The 20842-nt window shown below is 39.9% G+C and overlaps 1 protein-coding gene across 1 annotated transcript; it reads right to left on the bottom strand.

The window, feature by feature from the left end:
- Positions 1 to 654: 654 nt before the first annotated feature.
- RFC4 (replication factor C subunit 4) lies at positions 655 to 14961 on the bottom strand. Its single transcript, XM_062582643.1, has 10 exons — positions 14709 to 14961; positions 14173 to 14251; positions 9276 to 9355; positions 7946 to 8065; positions 6886 to 7029; positions 6458 to 6578; positions 5342 to 5467; positions 3601 to 3681; positions 1621 to 1737; positions 655 to 892 (listed from the first exon to the last, which is right to left on the bottom strand). The coding sequence occupies exons 1-10, from the start codon at positions 14831 to 14833 to the stop codon at positions 797 to 799; spliced, it is 1089 nt and encodes a 362-aa protein (XP_062438627.1). The 5' UTR covers positions 14834 to 14961; the 3' UTR covers positions 655 to 796.
- Between the last annotated feature and the right edge of the window lie 5881 nt (positions 14962 to 20842).

The raw sequence follows: 20842 nt of genomic DNA, 5'->3' as shown, positions 1-20842 counted from the left end.
TGCTCATTCAGTAATGTGAGTTGGCTTTAAAAAAGCTCCTGTTTGCTCAGGTATGGAGACTATGGAGTATTGTTCATGTAAGCAGAACAAAATTGGTATTTCAAGCAACTGAAAGAATTTGAAACTTCTTAGGATCTCTTTCCTAAGAAAAAACTAAGACTGTAACCCAAAGGCATTCAACCACTACCATGTTTCATGAAGGTCACAGGCAGCAAAGCTTATATAATAAAAGCTAAACTTTAAAAGGGGGAATGGAATGAGATGCTCAGGAAAAAGTACTCAATTTTTTTAAAAAGCTCTAACCAGTGATCTACATCTATGTTCTTTTGCTGCTTCAGTTTTATCTTCATATAGGAAAGTTTCAGTTGTGTTACTGAAGAGTGATTTTTACACTGTCATAGGTTTATAGGGTTCAGTAAAAGGTGTCAATTGTGGCAAAACATTCTGCAGCCAGGTTCATTCTGAAGCCTCTTAAAGCATTTTAAAAGGCAGTTAGGACCCTAGCCTGAAAGGCGGAGTGAACTATTTCTTTATATGTTTTTTGTTGGTGCCATCATTTTTTGGCAGTAAATGCATGTCAGTTGTAAAGCAGAAATGTTACTGGGCACTTAATTAGCCAGTGATCACTTTAAATGGGTACAAAGAAGTGACACCTTTTTACTTTAAATGTTAGTTTTTCCAACTGCTGAGCAGTCTTTTTATTGTAAAAAGGATACAAAATACACAAATGACTGCCATCAAAACTGCAGCCACCAATGAAACAAAAATTGCTCTGTGCCACTGCTGGCCTGCTGAGCTAGATGTTCTGCGTTAGCTGCTGCATCACAAGGGCACAGAGACTCATCAACTGCAAGTATTCATCAGCACCATCTGCCAAGCATTTGTCTACTTCCTGCAAACAAAGAGACAAGTTACAGCCCCATGACTACAGAAGAACAAACTTTATTAACTGGCAGCTACTTTTCCAGCAGCTACCACATTGCATACCAGTCACACCATACCAGGAAAAAACACCTCTCCAAGCCTCCGTGTTCCTGAGGAAACCAAGGCTGACAGTTTATTTAAGTGAAAGGATGCACCATTAGCACTGCAACTAACTGCCAGGAGAATCACTCTGCTGGCAAACAGCATTATCCATCGTTCTTCATCGAATGTTGCATGCAGGTGTGCGCTGCAGATGTCCTCTCGGTCAAAATTTAGGAAGTTATTTCACTTTTTGTTCTTGGGAAGGCATAGTTTACAAAATTGATTCCAATAAGCAAACCAAACTCACATCTGCACTGTGCAGTTCATTCTTTATGCACTGCCTGTCCTCATCTCTTTGCTTACTTTCCTCTCCAAATTCATAGTAAAAACATACATGCACACATCAGTCTCCTGTTTGAGCAACATCAGGCCAGTCTAATCTAGCCAAGAATTGATTTGTTTCAGCCAGGATTTCAATACCTTCTCATAGAATTTCTCAGCCTCTCCAGGAACAAAAATTCACATTCTGGGTGCTGTATTTCATGACAGAACTAAAACCAGTTGGGTATACTTTTGGGGAGAGAAAGTCGGGTGAACAGAGACTGACCAATAGAAATTAATGAAGGTTATTAAGATTTCAAGCTGCCATCTTACCGCAAGTTTCTCAACTATAGCGGACTTCTGCTTGTCAGTGAAATCTTCGCTCTCAACAACAATATCATGAAGCTGGTTTACAAGCTGAGCAACAGCATACCCTTCATTTATCATATTCTGTATCAGGGATAGAAGAAAAGGGAAATAAGGCAGCAAAAGCTAAGCAGCAGTAGAAACACCACAAACAAAGACCAATCTGAAAAATTCTGTATAAACTGAAAGACTTTACTGGAAGTTATTATGGATGTTTTAAGTTTTATAGAACAAGTCAGTAGTTTACATATAGTCCAGTATCCCACTGACAAGTAACCCAAAGTGAATACTAAGAAAGAGCTCAAGAACATCGCAAGCGTACAGTGATAACTTCACCCAAATATTCTCAGTCTCTCACAATTTGTACCTCAGGGATTTCTTGAGCCAGAGACAGTTTTAAGCATTTAGAAACCTCTAGTGAACCTGTCCAATCTCACTCTAAAATTAGGAAAGCTTGGCACCCACAGCACGATGTGGCAGAGTTTCACAGCCTTCACATTTTAAGTACCACCTACTTCAGTAACTACCAGAGTGAAGAAAATAAACCAGCCTCAGGCATGCAGAGGTCTGCAAGACCAAAGGTCCAAAGGTTTTTTGACAAAATCAAAACCATGGCAAATAGCTTTTTTTTCCTGTAAGGTCATTAACGCCAAGTTATAAAAATAGCAAATACTGAGCCATTTAAGCATAAGCGCTAAAGCTATTTAAGCACAGAGAAGCTTGTAAAATTAGAAGAAACCTTACTTCTCTGTACAGCAAAATCCATGCTTTATAAAAGTATGCATTCAAGTTCTATCAACTATATATCAAGTACTAATATTTAGGCAAAATCCCACTATAAGGCACCTACTCTAGAAACTGGAAAAGTTTCAAACTACTACAATAAATTACACCAGGTTCTGACAAAGGACTACTAGGCCCTAGGGATATGTGAAATCCACGTCATCATCTCTTACTGTCAACACATTTCTATACACCAAGGTAAGGAAACATGAAACTGTAAGGCAGTGACATTTGTAAAAATCCTAGTACAACAGTTCTAAGATCCGCTGCAAGTTTTTGGAAGAATAAATCAAGATTTCAAACTGAAGTTCCAGCCAAAACCATCCTATGAGGCTTGGCCAAGTGGAAGGCAAGAGGTTCATCCATACTGCCTTTCTCCACATGGGCAGGAAACACTTCAGTGGAGGGGAGAATAGTACCACGGCATGTTCTCCCCTCCCCCAAGTCAGGGATCAGCAGAACTTAATATTCAGTTCAGGACTGTTTAAGCCTCCTTTAAACTCATGAGTTTAGGCATTTCCCAATCCTTCAAAGAGTAGGGAAAACTTTTTTTGTACTGAAGAAAATAAATGCACTTTTATGAATGTGTAGCTTGTGCCTTTTCCAGCAGTTTCTACTTGAAGTCACTGTGGTTTGTAAGATGAAATTACTCCCTGGGGTACTACATGGTAAACATGTCATATTTTAAAACCAGAGGCTTATTACAGCTTTTTTCAGTCTTCACATATTACACAGCCTCAGCGTAGGTATCTGTAAACTGCTAAAGGTAAGATTTTTTTCTCCTACTCTCCATCTTACCGAAATTGTCTTTGAGAACCTGGATTGTAACCTAGAAGGTTACTAGTGCAGAGTATTCTTTAAGGATACAATCTGAAAGATGAGTTGAATGTCTTACTAGAAATTCTTACTCTGCATAATTCTGTCTAACAGCTCCATAGCTTAACTCAGGCCGCAGTCAAGTTGGTATGTAAACTTATTTTCACCTTTACCAGCACCTTCTCAAAAGGGTAAGATCACTCGATCACCTGGTGACACATATGCTTCCTGAAATTTGCATCCTAACTGATCTGAGGCCAGATATTCTTCAGCTGCAACCCAGTAACCCAGATACACAGGGCAGGGACTTAGAAAGATATCCAGACTAGAGTACTAAGAGAACTCTACCTTTGCCACTGTTTCCAGTTTTTCAAATGAACTACTCCGGCAGGCAGATAGCAGTCCATCAATTTTTTCTTTAGGGACAACCTGTAAAAAGAAGTTTTAAATTTCAACTTTGTAAGCTTAAAATTAAAGTCATGACTAAAGCTGGTGTTTACAGTAAAAGATTCAAAAGTTTTTATAAAGGCAGCCATTTTAGCATTTCATTCCCCTACGCGACCAACCACTCTCAAATAAGAATATAGGATTAGTGTTGCTCAATCTGAGCGCTAGGCTTTGATATTTTTTCTGTATTAGCAATATCAAAAAAAAAAAAAAAAACCCTACACAATGACAGTGAATTGTCAAAGCTACATTCGCAAATCAAAACATGTAGTTACTTATTCAGGACACTGACTAAACCTCCTTCAATAGTTAGATCAGTCTATGCTTTCTGTACGATTCCGCACCCAAGCAAAACAGCAAATGAGTTTCTCTCCAGTTAAGCGTATAAAAACAAGCTCAATGCAGCAAGATTGGACAATAAATCTGAAGACAAAATGTTAATAGATGCCGTTATTTAGCTGTAAGCAGGGAAGCACTACCCACATTCCTGCCCTATATTCATTGTCATTCCTGCCAGTTGAGTGTCTGGATAGTTTTTCTTCTGGTTACAAAGCTTCTTTATATTAGTCTTCTGTACAAAGGTTAATCTAGGCTCACAATGATAACATACAACCAACAACCTGAAGTTTTTATTGAGATGTAAAGTTGGGTTCCTTTGGTTTAATAAGCATTATTCAGCAAGCCATCAAGTGGAATTTTATGCCTTCTCTTTCCTATCATTACAACAATCTCTCTGCCAGGTTTCTTAGAAATTACCGCTTAGAGTTACCTGCAAGTAAAATCCAGCTCTTAATATAGACACACAAAACTGAACCGAGTTCACTGAGAAAACTTCTAAAAATTGTTCTACAACAGGTACACAGCAGCATTTGCCTCCATTTTCAAAGTGGCAGACCCCAAAGCAGGTACAATTAGCCATGATGGTAGCACCTTCAAGGCAAACTAAAGCATTAAAGTCCATTTACTTCTGGCTCCTGAACTCCTACTCTCAGACTTCTTGCTTTAGAGGTGTTTTGTTGCTATAGAAACACCTTCCCAAAAGTTACTAGATTCATTTGCTCCATTTTTTGCTGTCCCTGTCAGTATCATTTAATGTTATACTGAAAAAAACACTGCTTTGTTAAAATACAAAAGCTGCACAGATGCTTAAAAGGGACAATGTCACTGTGAACATTACACTGAAAACGAGCTGTTAAAGTCATTCTTCTTGCAGTGTTTTCAAACCATGTTTTGTAACGCTATATAATGTATAATCACCAGAAAGACCTTCTTGTCTACTATCCAACAAAAGGCAACATGTTTTGCATTCACAGGCAGAATATTTTAAACTGTTTAAACTGTAAGACTATTTTACAGTTTTCCTTTAGTTATACAATAAGTTCCTAGATATTTACTATTAAATATGTGCACAGCATCAGTCAGTCATTAAAATTATGGGTGTAATTATGGAGGGAAAATGTTATAAAAAAAATTATGGGAGAAATAGTTGTGTACTGCTACCACATTAGCAATATTAACAGAAATAAAACCATTTTTTTAATTAAACTTTGACCAAAATGCCCTGAATAGACGTATGAAGCAAGTATGTTTATTACCCAAACATTTCTCAGAGTAATTACAGGAGAAACTGAGCATAACTTACCCCAGCAATTTCAGTGACTATCTTCTCTGTAATTTCTTTCCCTCCCATTAGGCGAGTTGCACTTTGAAGAAAAGTAATTGCTTTTCTTAAGTCTCCTTCTGACAATTTGACAAGGTAAGATACTGCCTGAGAAACAATGGGGAAAAATGACAATTTATACTTCCATTGTTAATTACAATCCAGTACACTTTTTCAGCAAATTGATTTTAAAATGTCAAATAGTGTCTGAAACAGATGGTCACAGCCAAGCTCAACACAGAAGTTACAAAGCAACCTCTCTACTAATATAAATACTACTACAAATCTAATGCAGATGGCAGCTCTCAGGAACAGGATTTCATGTTACAAATACATGCCCAAACACTTCTCAAGTTACTTGTCTCAAAGTTTAAATGAAGCTTAGGACAGCAGCACACAACTGTGATATGATCCACTGTTTATCCTAGATTAGAGAAACTTGTATTACCTAAGTAGCTTTTTACTTATTCTCTGAAGTATGAGGCAGCAAATTTAACTTGCTCTCTGAAGCATGAGGCAACAGATTCACAAGATATATATCTATATTCTGTGGACTAAGTTACACCTAACTCCTCAGATCTGTCAACGCCTCTTTATATACGCTGAAGTACAGGTTCTGATATTTATTTTGAATTTAAACAATAAAAGGAACAAAAATCACCTTGCAGAATATTTACTTTGCCCGTACTCATGTTTACTAGCCTTAAAACATCATAAGAAATACAAAGTTTGCATAGTTTGAAAGGCAATACAGGAAGTATACATACTGAATATGTTATTAATTATGTAACACTAAGCAGTGCAAATGTGTGTTGACAACTTCAGAATGAAGCATGGTTTAATGTGAGCATACTCAGTGCAGAGCTAAATGCCCTGTAATTTTATGCTAATTTTTTTCTGGCAGACATTTCCCTGGCCTTAGCAAGCCTCTGAAAATTCTACCCCATCTACGGATGAGAATAGTATCTAAATTAGTTTATATACTATATTGAGTACAACTGAGCAGCCTGAAGAAGTAGTGCTAATCAACCCCCTTTCACTGCAATGCAATTACACACTGGATTAAGCAACAGAACTATACAGCAACTATGAAGTTACCTCACCACTGATTTTCACATGCTCTTTCTCAGAAACGTCCAATAGTCGCTGCTGCTGGATTTTGTCTGACAAAGGTTTGAAGCGGAATTTGGAGCATCGAGATGTTAAAGGTTCAATTATTCTGGGGGAGGGGGAGGAAAAAAAAAAAGTAAGTGTCTTGGCAAATGACTCCATGGGTCACAATCATACAGATGAAGCCATGAAACCATGAGGGCAGAAGGGAGCGACATAACCTTAAAATTGCAACACTGTAAAGAATAGAAGTATAGAAGTTGAAACCTAAACATTGTCTTCAACCTTGTAGTACTCACATAGCTGCAGCTCTGTTAAATAAGACCTATGAAAACTAGGTATCAGTCTTGCAGGAAAAAAAAAAAAGTACTGAATAAGAGCAACAAGCCCAAGGAAGCAACAAATTCTACACAAACCTGCTGATGTAGTTACAAATAAGGCAGAAACGTGTCGTTTTGGATTCTTTTTCCATTGTGCGTCTTAAGGCTGCCTGGGCTGCTGAAGTCATAGAGTCTGCTTCATCCAGAATCACAATCTTAAAAGGAGGACAAACCTTACCACTGGGGGGGGAAAGAAAAAAAGAAAAACACACACACACACACACACAAAACAAACTCATTATCCAAGAGTCCTGCAGACCTACAGACCAAGTGAAAATATCTCCACAAAAATGGTAGGTCATATTTTATTTAAACATCTATACAGAATAAAAAGAATCAGAGGTTCTATCTTTTTGATTATTTTTTAGATAAGGGATTAATATTTTTATTAAGAGGGTAGGGATTGATTTCACATGCACAAACTGACATTTGAACACTGCCAAAATTCTCTAATACTTGTAGCCATGCAATACTTCCTTTAATAGTTAATGCAGTCTTTTCTTTTACAGGCTTCCTAATTCCCAGAAATTCAGAAGAACACTGTAGCAGACTACTTTCAGGACACAAGTTCTGACCATTTCCTGCCAAATCGTTGTGGCATGCAGTTTCTTCCTGTTACATCCCACAGGCTATTCTTTGACCTGTACTGCTTCACCTGCACAGGTCACAACCTAGCACCAGAACCTTGTTAGCCTCTTATCAATTAGCAGCAATTTTGTATAACACTGCCTATTAGGGGTACTAGAGAAATAACTACTACCATAACTTTTGAAAAATCTTTCTGTAGCAGCCAGGCAACATTTTCAAAGTCAAGAATATACTACCAAATCCAAAAGGCTAGATCTTTTGGGGGTTTTCCCCTCTCCACCTGAATAACCCTACCCAACACCAGTTAAAAAAAAAAATCACCCAGGTATTTAATCTCTCAACATTAGATCAAAGCTTAGCTAAAGTCCTGTGCATGTTGCCAACTTCTAGGCAGTGCAGGCCCATTGCTTATATTAGAATTATAAAATTAATCTAAACAAAAACAACCACATGTACGGTCCCAAGAAAGAAAGTCCATCAGACAGGGTCAGCTTGATCCCATGCTTACTCTGAACGGCTTCCAGATGCTGTTAGCTGGGCAAAAGCCTTCACTTTTTCCCGAATCACTTGTATTCCACGCTCATCAGAAGCATTTAACTCAAGGACTCTTTGCCGGAATAATTCAGGTCTGCAAATTTTTCATTACAACATGTTAACTGTTAACTTTCGTAACAATACATTACAAAGTAAAACAAGAATCCTTCTGGCCTTTCTCAACAGTAGATGTTTTTGCTAATGCTACTAAATAACATACTTTGTTAAAAGACAGTTAGGTTGGAGATCATTAAATGCTAGACAGGAATTTCCATTAGCTATTTTTAGAGTTGCCTCCTAGACCACAGGAAACAGCGAAGCCTAAAAATTACACCAGTTATCCAGGGAAAAAAAAAAGGAGGAAGTTGGCTTTGTGAGTTCAGGACATTATGTTATATGCCCTTCTACATATATGCTGTGAGCAGAGTGGAAGAACCAATAAAATCCCCAGATACAGCCATTTGCAGTGCTTTGCAGCTGCAATACTACCAATAAAGCATACATCCAGAAAATACAATACAGGCAGTATTTAGCAGCAGAATACTAGGTAGTAGCACCTCTGTGAAAACAAAATAACACAGAGAATTTTAAAATGTGAGAATTCAAGTGGATGCACAATGTGGAGTTGTCCTCTCCTGAAAACATCACTAGCCAAAAACTAAGGATAAACAGAAAAACAAGGTATCAACGTTGACATTAGATTTGTTCAAAGATCAAACCAGCTTCTCATTCATTTTTTTGCCTACAGGGCTCTGAGTTCATCAGTCAAAAATTCCCAAATATTAAAAGTGAGTCAACAAACATACGAAGAGTTCATAAGAACTACAACACTTGCTCCATTTGACTCTCAATATTACTTTCAGGCACAACTAGATGACGCGTAATAGGAAGAGTAAGATTCAACCTTTTCATGAAGTGCCTTGAGATCTATGTATACCTAAGAACTTACTGAAGATGCTATTAAAATTAGAATTCCTTTATAGTTCAATAAGGCATATGCAAGCCATTTCTTTTCATATTCTTTTGTGTTATAAGCACGTAGTTGAAAGTACATAGGGTTACATGGCTGCTAGTCTCAAGCAAGTGTTATAAGTCTATATTGGTAACATGACTGGACAACATGGAAAGAAATCTCACATTACAAGTGAACAAGAACATGAAGCTCCTCCTAAAAAAACCTTTCAATGGATGTAAGAGTTTCCAGAAGCCATGTAAAAACAAGCCAGGACCAGAAGCACTAGGTCACATGATTGGCAGACATCTGATACAGACACTTATACCAAAGCTATTAGATTCCAGCTTACCCATAAAGTTCTCTAGCTGCTGCTAAAATTGTGGACGTCTTTCCAGTTCCAGGTGGGCCATAGAACAACAGATTAGGAAGCTGAAACAGCAAGGCAGAGTTTTAAAAACAACAAACAAAAAGCCTTCAACAAAACCTACTCGTAAATCAAGCACCTGATAGGAGGAAAAACTATCCACTTCTTCTGCTATATAATACCAAGTCCTTCACTTTTAGGTCACTGCACATAGTGCTTTAAAGAATGTCAAATCAATTGCTGTTTGTAAGACTGCATAAACAAGCTGACATTTGCTGGCACAATCAAATGTTCTATCAAAACTGATTACTCAATTCATATTTTATTTGGATATATTGTCTCCAGGTCAAGTTTGATATGAAGTTACTAAAGCATACAGAACTTACTGCTACAGATATGACTGCAGTGTCATGCAAATTTATCCAAAGATGCCCTTCAAACAGCCTGCATATTACTAGATGCATAGCTATGATAAAATTTGGCATAGGTTAACTATCCCATATTTTCTCAGCTCCTCAGACTGTCTTTGCAATCCATGCTGAGAGTTCTAGGCTGACATAACTCCACTGCAGTAAGTACGAGGTAGCTTGTGAATGCTTGCACCGTAATTGTGTCGAGTGCAATGCAGGCATTCTCTAACGGTAATCATGGAGATGCTTGCAATGATTGCCTGGAATACAAGAGCACGAGCAAATAATTTTCTACATTCATCCAAGGATTTTTTTGAATGGGGAAAATCAGTGGAATCTCCTCAAAGAGATTAGGTTTACTGATCTTTCAAATATTTTCGTTAATTGCTTTGGCATGAAAATAGGAATGGATTGGAGAAATATGCTGACACAGGAAGATCAAAGTAGCACAGCAAAGACTGCAGTAATAATTATAGGATGACATTTAGCAGTACAAAATATAAAACCTCACAGTTTGAGGCTGTAATTAAATATCTCTAGGTACCTAGAATTCATCAGCTGGAAGTAAAGTAAAAATTGACTTTTTTTTTAATCCATCAGTCACAGAAATAGCCTGATTCTGTCTAACACAGTGGTCCTGGGATGTGTATTTCTGACAAAGATGGACAAAAATTAATACCAACATGGTGCTAATAAAACTTTATCTGAAAAGCTACATACAATTCAGATCATCCTTATTCAAGACATAAACTCAAATTAAAAAAATGTGATTAAGGGAACAGGGAGCTTATCTTATGGGAAGTGTCCAAAAGAGTTTGATTTAGTTAACTTAGCAAAACAAAAGCTGAAGGAATGACTGTTCTCTGTAAAAATATCAGAGAGCAGCAGCAGGGGCAAAGAACAGTGCTGGCACAAAATCAAGTTGCTATAAATTAGCTATGAGTAAGTTTTGGCTGAAAACAAGAGGTTTTCTATTTATCAGAGAAGTGATATTTTCTATGCAACTAACTCAATTAATCCCTCTTAAAAATTGAGCAGGCTGCACTTTAACACACCTGCCTTTGACAGCAAGGGATGGGAGCTGGTGACCCAAAAATCACTTCCAATTCTATATTTTTAGAACAGGAATCCAGTTGTCCCCTCTAGTCAACAGTAAAAAGGCTAGCCCCAGTCTGACTTGATTATCAGCCCTTAATAAAGGTTCTGTTTTTTAAAAAGAGTTTACTAAAATTAGATTAGAGAATTTCAGGCTGAATATAGCAAGCAATGTAGACAGAACGGGAACAGTAAAAACAAAAACATCCAAAGAGCATAAGAAAATGCAAGAATACACACTTCATAACCAGAAAATGAAATATAGACAGACATGCATAGTAACAAGTATCCCTTAACAACGAAGGCACAGAACAGACTCACTGTGTATCTACTGTAAAAGTACGGACAGTACAGCTTGAATCTTTTACAGTAAACAAACCCACTTCAAGTTTTGCATGTTCTTTCTGCTAGTGCTTATTTCTCTAGTTATTAAAAAGTAAATACATCCAAAGCTAGTACATATTTTTTCTAAGTTCAGTCAGATACCATATTATTGGTCCCCTAATTCTCTTAGGAAAGTCCTGAGGACAGGAAATGTTTACTGAGTGACAGCTGAAAACTCAGTAATAACAATGTTAAGATAGTGCACTGCAAGAATAGACATTTTGTAGAGCTATGTGTTCACAAGATTCATAATTTCACCCCGTATGCTAATCCACACTGATAGTTCTCTAAACAAGCATTAGCAAGTAAGAAGTTTTAATAAAAATCTGTATTTCATAATTTCATTAAACCCGTACTTAACTAGTGTTTGTGTATCAACCCACCATTTATACCTCCATTTTGCATTATAGTTACCACCAGTATTTACACTGCTGTTTCACAAAGCACAGCCTAATCCTTTACGTAACTCAGTGGCAGTATTTTTAATAGACTGTAACCCAATCCACTTACCCATTTTTCCAAACTTGCCAGGAGTAAGCAGGATACCTGTAGACATCTTACCCTGATTATAGGGAAGTTAGTGTTCATAATGCAAACCCCAAGTCTTTTTCTAAAAGTTTTGGTACAAGTAAGCAAGTAAATTGGAATAATCAGCCTACCCTTAACCCTCTTTTCAGTCATTAAAATATCATCAAGTAACTGAAAATCAAAGAATACTATGACACAGTCAGAGGCTTTGCAAAAAGCAGGAATGGCAGCAGCAACAAAATTGACAGTCCTGGCAGGCAGAAATCAATTTCACCAACTCATAACCACTAGGACTCTGACTTCTCCAATTTTAACCAAAGAGATGCTCACTATTTAAGACTGAGATGCATCAGCAATCTAGGAGTCCTGCCCTATCCAGCAGCTTCCAAACTGAGGCCTGCAAAAAGCTACAGGAAATCAACTAAGCACCAGCTCTCCACTTTAGATAAACCTTAGTGTTAAAAGTGGATTACATGAATTTAAAATGTTTTCACAGAAGTTTCTGTAGTGGAAGGGGATCTGCAAAATCTTACTATTGGATGATCATGTGTGCTACAGGTTACAACAGCAATCAACAACTTCATGAAATTAAGAGGCATAATATAGTCATAAAAGACTCAACAGCTCTCCAAATTCAATAAGAACCTCTGAAACAAGCATCTGCCACCTCAGGCTTTAATTTAAGCTTTTGTCCCTTTAATAAAAATAAGTCCTTTCAAGAACTAACAAAAATGCTGTTTACGCTTAAATGCTTTTACAAGTGCCAATGATTGAATGTTTTTGTTCTCAAATGTCCTGCTGAGTTTGGATAGCCATGATAAAATAAGGCCTGTAACTATTAAAAAAAAAGGGGGGGTGGAGTGGGGAGGAAAAAAAAAGGCATAATTTGACTTTTCAACTTGAGAGGCAAAAAGTCGCCACAAGTGTACTAGGCTCATAATCTTAGAAACATGCCTGATCCAGAGGCTATGAAGTTTTAAATAGCTGTTGCTCAAAATAGAACTTTCCAACCCATCACCTAAGCAATGTTACAAGACTGATGCGTCAGGGCAGAATAGGTGCAAGCACCTCCAATTAGCTGCTAATAGTTCTTTACTAATTAATTCAACTATACAGTTGAAGTACAGCAGTTTTGCTTTATAAAATGAATTATAGAAGTCTTCCCCAGTTCTGTCCTATCAGCTTCACCTTCGTTCCCTAAACTTAAACAAATGAGTACTTATACTTTGGGAAATTCTGATTAAACTAACGTTTTCAGATAGAAATAGGCTCATGCTAGTCTTAAGTCAGAATTCTTTTGCAAATTGGCTTAAGATAAAACTTTCAAATACCCAAGACTACTAGTCCATATTGTGCATCAGAACAAACCACCAGTGAAAAGCTTCTTGCAAAAAAAATCTAAATATCTGAATTCTTCTTTATAGCTGTCAGTAAACAGATCTCAATTATGAACGTGATTTTCAAAACAGCCTTACCAACCATTTCAGCTGGCATTAGCATTCCATGACAAAAGAAACATCTTTTAAAGCACAAGAATGACTAGGTGAAAAAGTGAAACAGAAGAAGTTGCCAGCACACATGTAAAAAGGAAATTTTCTAGACTTTCAAAAAAAAAAGCACAGTCATCTACTGGCTATACACTAGATCCCTTACTCCCACACCTCCCTGCTGCCTAGTTGGGAGAAAATAACCATCGTTTGTACACGATTCACTGAATTTTTAGCCAAAAGTAACTATGATTATGAGTAAAAGGAAATGGAAAGCTATACTAGTCTTATAACTCATTATTGTTTAACCATAAACTAACAAGGGGATCCAAAACTGCTCTCTTCCCCTTCTTCTTAGGTGTATTATGCCAACACTGCAGTGAAGCTAGTGAAATTGTCGTACTTAGCATTTTAAAGCTGCTGAGACTTTGTTGGAAACATTAGTCCAAAAAGTTTGGGGATCACTAAATAAATAATCGATCTGAGAGTTATTAACTCCAGCTTTCCTCATATCAAACAATGTATCGATTTTAATGCTTAGCAATTTCGTAGAGGCACTGGTAAATGACCGAGCCTGCTTGGGAATGACTGGCCATTCAGACTGCCTGTTTATGAAAGTCAAGATTCCCCTCTCCTCTTAAATGTCAAAAGTCCTAGCTGAGTAATAATGCCTACGTAACAAAAGCCTTTCCAGATTTAAGAACATCAGCAAGAAATTTACCTACTAAGCTTTTCTGGACAGATTCCAAACTGCATGAGAGAGCTGATGATTTTACAATAATTAGGAAGCTGGTAACATCAGAAACATTACACTCCTCACAGTATATAACTAGAAAGTCAAGTTTGCTTGTTTGTAAAGTACTACAGAAAAAAAAAAAAAAGACCATTCCTAACTTAGAAGAGCAGTAATTCATAATCACTGGCTAAAGGTTCTTTTTAAACATACTGTAACAGGGTAGCTGTCATCATTACACTCACATCAGCACCTTCCAAGGACTTCTTCAGCACAGCAACAACTTCATCCTGGAAAGCAACTTCATCCACATATTTTGGGCGGCTAAACAAAAAGACATTAAATGTAATCTGTTATTTAATAAAGTTTCAGCAAAAATTAGAATTGAGAAAAAAAAACACCTCCCCATCAGGTGACATCAGGCCCTGAACACTTACAACAAATTCCATATTTGAGATTAAAAAACATCATGGAGAAAATTTGTTTTAGGTCTCTAGACTACAGTACTGAAGCGATTTAATGTTTTTCAGGAAGCTGCTCATCTGTTTCTCTTGTAAACACTAGTCTGAACTTCTCTCTAGAAGCACAAAATACTGCAGCCCGCGGTATTTCACCTCTCTGGGAGCAAATAAAGGCTTCTCCAGAAGGCTCCTCTCCTCCCTGCCAGGCGGAGGCGCCGATGGGTGTCCCCCCTCCGCCGCACGCCCCTTCTCTCCCACCGCGGCCCCGCGACACCGCTGCGAGCCGCCGCTGCGCGCCCCCGGCCCCGAAGAGCCCTTACTACTTCTCCACCCAGGGGACGGGTTTGAGCCGCTTGCCCTCGCCGCTGCTCCCCGCCGTGCCCCGCTCCTTGGCGGCGGGGGGCTTGGTGCTGATGGAGGACGGGCCCTTCAGGAAGGCCTGCATCGCGCCCGCCGCCCCGCGGCCCGCGGGCGGACGCGGCGCCTCGCCTCAGACCAGCCGTTAGGCCGCGCACGCTACGTCACGCCACAAACGCCCCGCGCGGCAGACCCCGCCGCTCCTTCCCGCCAACGCGCGCCGGGCGGGGGCGGGGCCGCTTCCGCCGGCCGCCGCCAACCATAGGGCCGAGGGCGAGAGAGCCCGCCTCTCTCACCTCCCCGGCCCCGCCCACCTGGCGTAACGCCTTCTAGGCCGGCCCGGCTGGGCGCCCGCCGGTGATGGTGCGCATGCGCGAGGGGCATCGCGGCTTCCGAAAGGGAATGGGAAGGGCGGCTCGCGCGCGCTAGGCGCGTGTGGCGTCACATCCGGCGCGCATCTCTCTTTTTTCCTTCCCCCCCCCCAACCCTCCCGCCGCGCGCGGGCGCCATGCTGGGCGGCGCCGCCTGCCCGCGTGTGAGGCGACGGGCGAGGCCCGCGGCCGGGCGGCGAGGCCGCCCTGGAGGAGAGCCCCGGCCCCCGAGGGGGCCTCTGCCCTTCTCCCGCTGCCCCAGGCCGCTCGCGGTTGTGCGGCCGCTGCTTCCCAGGCCTTTTCCGACCGCGCCGCCGTGGTGAGAACAGCTCGCCTGGGCGTGGAGACCCGGGGCCGTTCGCGCAGAACCTGCCAGCTGTGCAAAACGGGCGAAGTGGATCCCTGTTCTCTGCCTGCTGCTTCTAATAATCTGCATCTCAGCAGTAATGGGGAAAAAAAAAAAGAGTATGAGTGATGTGACCCTGCTGAGCAGGGAGGTTGGGCTAGATGATCTCCAGAGGTCCCTTCCAGCCTCACTGATGCTGTGAGTCTATGTGGGATATAATGTGACAGGCCTTTTTAAGGACAAAAGCGTATCCTAGGAGTTGTGCTAGTCAGGTCGCATGTGCACGCTTTCGTGCTCTGCATGGCTGCATCCTCTCTCCCCTTGTATATACGAGCTTGTAGATGGAGATTAAACAAAACATTTCTGTTACCAGCAGCTGCACTTTGTGTGGTTGCAGATGTGCTATTTTACTATTTCCCTATGGCTTTTGGGGGGGGGTTAGGTTTAGCTCAGTTGGTTAGAGCGTGGTGCTAATAATGCTAAGGTCGTGGGTTCCATCCCCGTGTGGGCCACTCGTTTGAGGGTTGGACTAGGTGATCTCCAGAGGTCCCTTCCAACCTTGCCAGTTCTATGATTCTATCAAATATATCTATGATTCCTCCTGAGCAGGAGGCACAGCCAGAGTGGCCTAGGCAGCAGCAGAGCTCATTCAGAATAGTATCTGTGCAAGGGAAGGAAGGGGATGGGGAAATGGTCTCCATGGCAACAGATGAATGGTCTTTAGAAAAAAAAGGTGCAGAAAAGAAATTAGACTGGAAATGCATTGTTCTTTTGGCGACACTGGCCTGTAATTCTTGTCTGGGAAATTCTGAATAAGCTTTTTTCTTCTCACTTGGCATTCTGTTACTGAATTATGAAATCCAGATTGACAGCTGGGCTAGCAAGAATAGCCTGTATATATAATTACTGAAGTTGCCCTGTTCTAGATGAAAAGTCAATGCTATTTTTTCCCACTATGATTATATTTGGTAGTTTAATGTCATGGCAACTTTGAAATGTTAAGGACGTTTGAGCATCTAGAACTGAATCTGAAACATCTGCATCTGAAACTGCTTGCACCTTCATTGTATTTTTGAAACTTCATTATATTTTGTGGTCTCTAGTCTATCCACCCTGCTCAATAGCGCCCCCTCAAATATTATAACTTCTGAGTATTTTATCAACTACATATGAGCCTCGAGTTCAGTTCTTCAAAGGAGCTTTCTTTCTGTTGCATTAACATGACTTTCATAATAGAATTTTCTGTTCCGTTACACTAACAAAAGCAAAAAAAATTTCAGAAACAAACCCAACTACTCGCTCACTCTGTCCCTTCCCATCAGATATATAAAGACTGAAAATTACTCTTGCTGTACTTTGCATTCAGTGATCATGTTAGAGTCTATCATGTTAAGCTCAGTTATGAGGTCCTCTCAGTTGTTTGTCTTCCAGGGTTTCCATAGCAAAAGCTGTTCTTTACTAGCCCTATCAGTGCCCCCAAATTTGTGGTCCTTTGAAATTGCCATAGTCTAATGCACAGAACAGCTAACAGCTTTAAAATGCAAATCATTCAGTATATGCTGGTTTTGTTTTTTAAAGTACTACAATGTAATTGACAGCGTGTCCACCAAAAAAAGCAAGTCAGTTATTAAAACGTTTTAAAAATCTGTTCCTTTTGAGATAAAACAGAAGCGGGTTTGGAGGATTTGACTTAGAGGTTTTATCAGAGTTCGGGAAGAAGAATTATTTTGAGGGGATTGATTTGTGGGAGCTTTGACACTTTTAATTTGCTATCTAAAGCTATAAGCCCTGTGGTGTGTTGGTATTTTTATAACTGTAATACTCCAGTAGCAAATGCTTCAATACTGGTCCAGATTTTAGGTAGTTTTCTTTCTTCTCATGCTAACCAGGTCCTCCAGCCACACCTGAACCCTAGCATCTTCCAAATTCTTCACGTCTGGTTTCAAAACTAGTCCAAGTAGATCCAAGGCTCTCCTTGCCATTCCTCCCTGCCCCCTTCCTTTGTCAATGTTCAGCAATCCGACTGAAACCTACTGTTTGTGTCTGTGTTTTGGCAGGTGTTTCCCAGCAGCTCAGTGAGTGGATCCGATACATTGCACTACTACTACAGCAAATAGGCAGGAGTGGGCGTGTGTGGTGGGGGTAGGAGGGCGAAGGATTAGCCCTTTTGGCACCCTCAGCTGATCTGAACGGAAAGCCTGGTTCCCTTTTTCCCCACTCCCTCTCCTGTATTGGCATTTGCACATGTGCAATCACTGAAGGAGAGTTCAAGAGCTCATTTGCTAAAAGTAATGTGTCACAGGTTAGGGAGAGTAGCAGAGCTGAAGAACTGATGGGGGGAGAACATCTGTCTTGGTACCTTACTTTACCTGTTGTCCTGAAGGCCTGGTCATGCATCTAGAACTTGGTTCAGCTGAGGCTACTGCTTTTCTGGAGAAGAGTCCTTGTTCTTTTAATGACAATGAATGACAATGGCTTCCTTGCAGGGAACTATATAATATATTAGACTGTAGGAAATAAACTGACCCTAAAAATTAAGAATCACTGTCTAACAGCTTTGTGCAGAATTCAGTCTTTGTTTTAAATGAGGGAAGATGATAGTGTTTAAAGAAATGAATGCAAGTAGAAATAGGTATATATTAATTTTCTTAGAACTTTAACGGGAAACAGGTTTGATAACTTTCAGCACTGAAAGACTTTTGTGAGATTATATAAGCAGTGCAGATCAGACTGAAACTGGCAGTTTTCACTGTCCAAGCTGCATAAACAAAGGCTTCAAAGCAGGGTGGCAAGAAAGATGAGAGGTATGAATTGGCTTCTCTTTGGAGAGACAGTAACTAGGACAGAATTCAGCTCAGCTCAGGAAAGAGTGTCTAAGAAATATGATAGGTATATAGAAAGCCATGATTAGGATGGAGAATGTGAATAGGGAATTATTCATTACTTCTCAAATGCAGGAGCTAGAGACATGAAATGGAACCATCGGGCTCCACATGTAAAACCAGAAGTATTTTTTCACACAATAGATGTTTAAATTGCTAATCTTGTTGCCCCAAAATGCCAAGGTAGTCAAAATTTTAAACAGATTCAAAAATAACTAGACGGATTCATGAAGAAACAGGGTATTAAATACAATTAGGCAAATGCAAACATAAGCTCAAAAAGCCCCTGAACTAGACTGCTGCAATTTGAGAGTGGTGTACTAGAGAGGAACTCTGTCTGTAAATGTCCTCTGATTCATACACTCTTTCCTAAGCATATGGTAAAGGTCATACTCAGACTGCTGACCTATTCTGTGCCAGGATAGTTGTTCTGGAAGGCAGACAGTGAATGATGGATGTAAATGATGGTGAAAAAAAGGTTTATGATGGGGAAGGAAAAAGGGGAGGGGAGCAGAGAGCCTTGAAAAACTAGTGTCTTCAACAGCCACTTTTCAGAGTGGATGTTAGAAGAAACTATGCTCCTTTTGGAGTAAAATGGCTGAAACAATAGTCAGATCTGTCAGAGAGATCTATACATTGCTGGGGGAGAACAGGTGCATGAGAACAAGTATACATGCAGATTTGGGCTGAGAAGCTCAGATCTGTCATAGGAGATGTCATAGAAGCTAGCGGTAAGCCAAGAACAGCCAGAGAAGTGCTAGCAATGTGATCCCATTAAAAGCTAAGAAAGAGAACTGTTGGCTAAAGTGTTTTGAAAAGTATAGAAATAAAAATATTTGAAATATGGAGTGATAGTCTCTTACTGCGTGATTAATTTTGCAAAAAGTAACCAGTGCTCTATGTGCCTTCTTTGTAGGTATGCATCAAAGAAATATCTGACTCATTTACCAGTTTCTTCTGCTAATGGAAATGTACTGTGAATCTGAAGTCCTGCCATAACCAGCCAGAAGTGGTGACAGGCATAATTACTTCACCTGATTGTGCCAACACCATTACAGTTCTTCCCAGGCAGTATAGAGCTCCAGACTTTGATGTGGAGATCAGATAGTCCATAGACAGAGGAAGAAGCATGATATCAAAGTATTTGGGATATCAAAGAAAGTTGATGATACCAAAGAAAGTTGGGAGAGGGATTCTAAACTTTTCTCAGCTATTCCATCAGCCTCCCATTATCTGGCATAAGGGCATCTTCGGATGCATTCCAAATGTTGGATGGATAGTGATCATGTTCTAGAAGAGGATTTGACTGAAAACTAAGAAATGAATGCACCTATGAAAGTTATGAAGGACGTGGGAGGTGGAGATAATACCTGGAAGAAGGTAAGCTGGCTTCATGGCTGGATCCCATCTTGGTCTTAATAGCCTTTCAGTTTCAGTTGGCTGAATGGTTGTCAGTCATATAGGCAAGGGGTATATATTTATATAAAATAAAAAAGAAGGAAAGATTAGGTTAATCTATATGCAGTTTTTGCCATTACAGTGTTCCCTTAAATATTGGCAATAGCTGCTAGAAAACAAGCTCTTACAAGAATACATTGAGAAAGTTTCAAAAATATTTTCCCAAAATAATGACAGCCTGAGCTGATCCGTAGGTCAAAATCCATCCATTTTGAAATCTATCTGGCCAGGCCGTAGGAGTTTGCAAACATTTTTTTTTGTCTGCGGTGTGCAATTTACAGTGTATTAAAAAATACTAACAATGCTTTGATCTGCTGTTGATTTGTCAGGCTGTCTCTCTATGGAGAAATCAGATTCTTTTGCCTGTTGGCCATCATTTTAATAGTGGAATCTTTGTGGTTGTACAGCCCCTGGCCCTGCTTTCTGGTGAAAGCCTGGCTCGTGCCTGAAAGGTAAATCATCATCCTCTGTAACTCTGAGTCATATAAATCAGAGAGGGCTTTTACCTTACAGAGATGAAATCTGTATTTGGTAGTAGCGAGAGGGCTGGCTGAGTTTCACAAATATACCCATCACTGGATATTGTTACCATGACAGTGATGGACTAAGTTGCGTCTGTATCTCTGAGTCATTCCTTAGTGACAGGCACATGGGGTTCATTTCTCTTTAGTTCCAAAAGATCGCTAGGCTCTAGGCCCCTGTATCTGTCTCTTTCAATGTGGGCCTTGAACTATGGATCACCAGTGCTTTTCCAGTATGTCTGATTTGGTTCAGTCCTGTGGCTTTTCAATTTATGAATTTATGATAGCAATATACTCCATGAACAGGCAGCCTCGTTTAAAGCCAGATATCACTGAATCTTAGGAGTATAATGAAATTATTTGATGATTAGTGAAGCTAGTGATGCATGGTATCCTGTGGCTGTGTCCTGCAGCCCAAATCTTCCCACCAAAATAAGCCAAATTTCCCTCTTTTGTTCGTTATCATCAAATGGAAACACCCTCAGCTCCCCATCGAATCCTGTGTAATCCACCCCATGC

The sequence above is a fragment of the Rhea pennata genome, chromosome 9, assembly GCF_028389875.1.
Source record: "Rhea pennata isolate bPtePen1 chromosome 9, bPtePen1.pri, whole genome shotgun sequence".
NCBI classification, from domain to species: domain Eukaryota; kingdom Metazoa; phylum Chordata; class Aves; order Rheiformes; family Rheidae; genus Rhea; species Rhea pennata.
The sequence above is the reverse complement of the archived record's forward strand: the minus strand, read 5'-3'. Positions and strand labels throughout refer to the sequence as shown.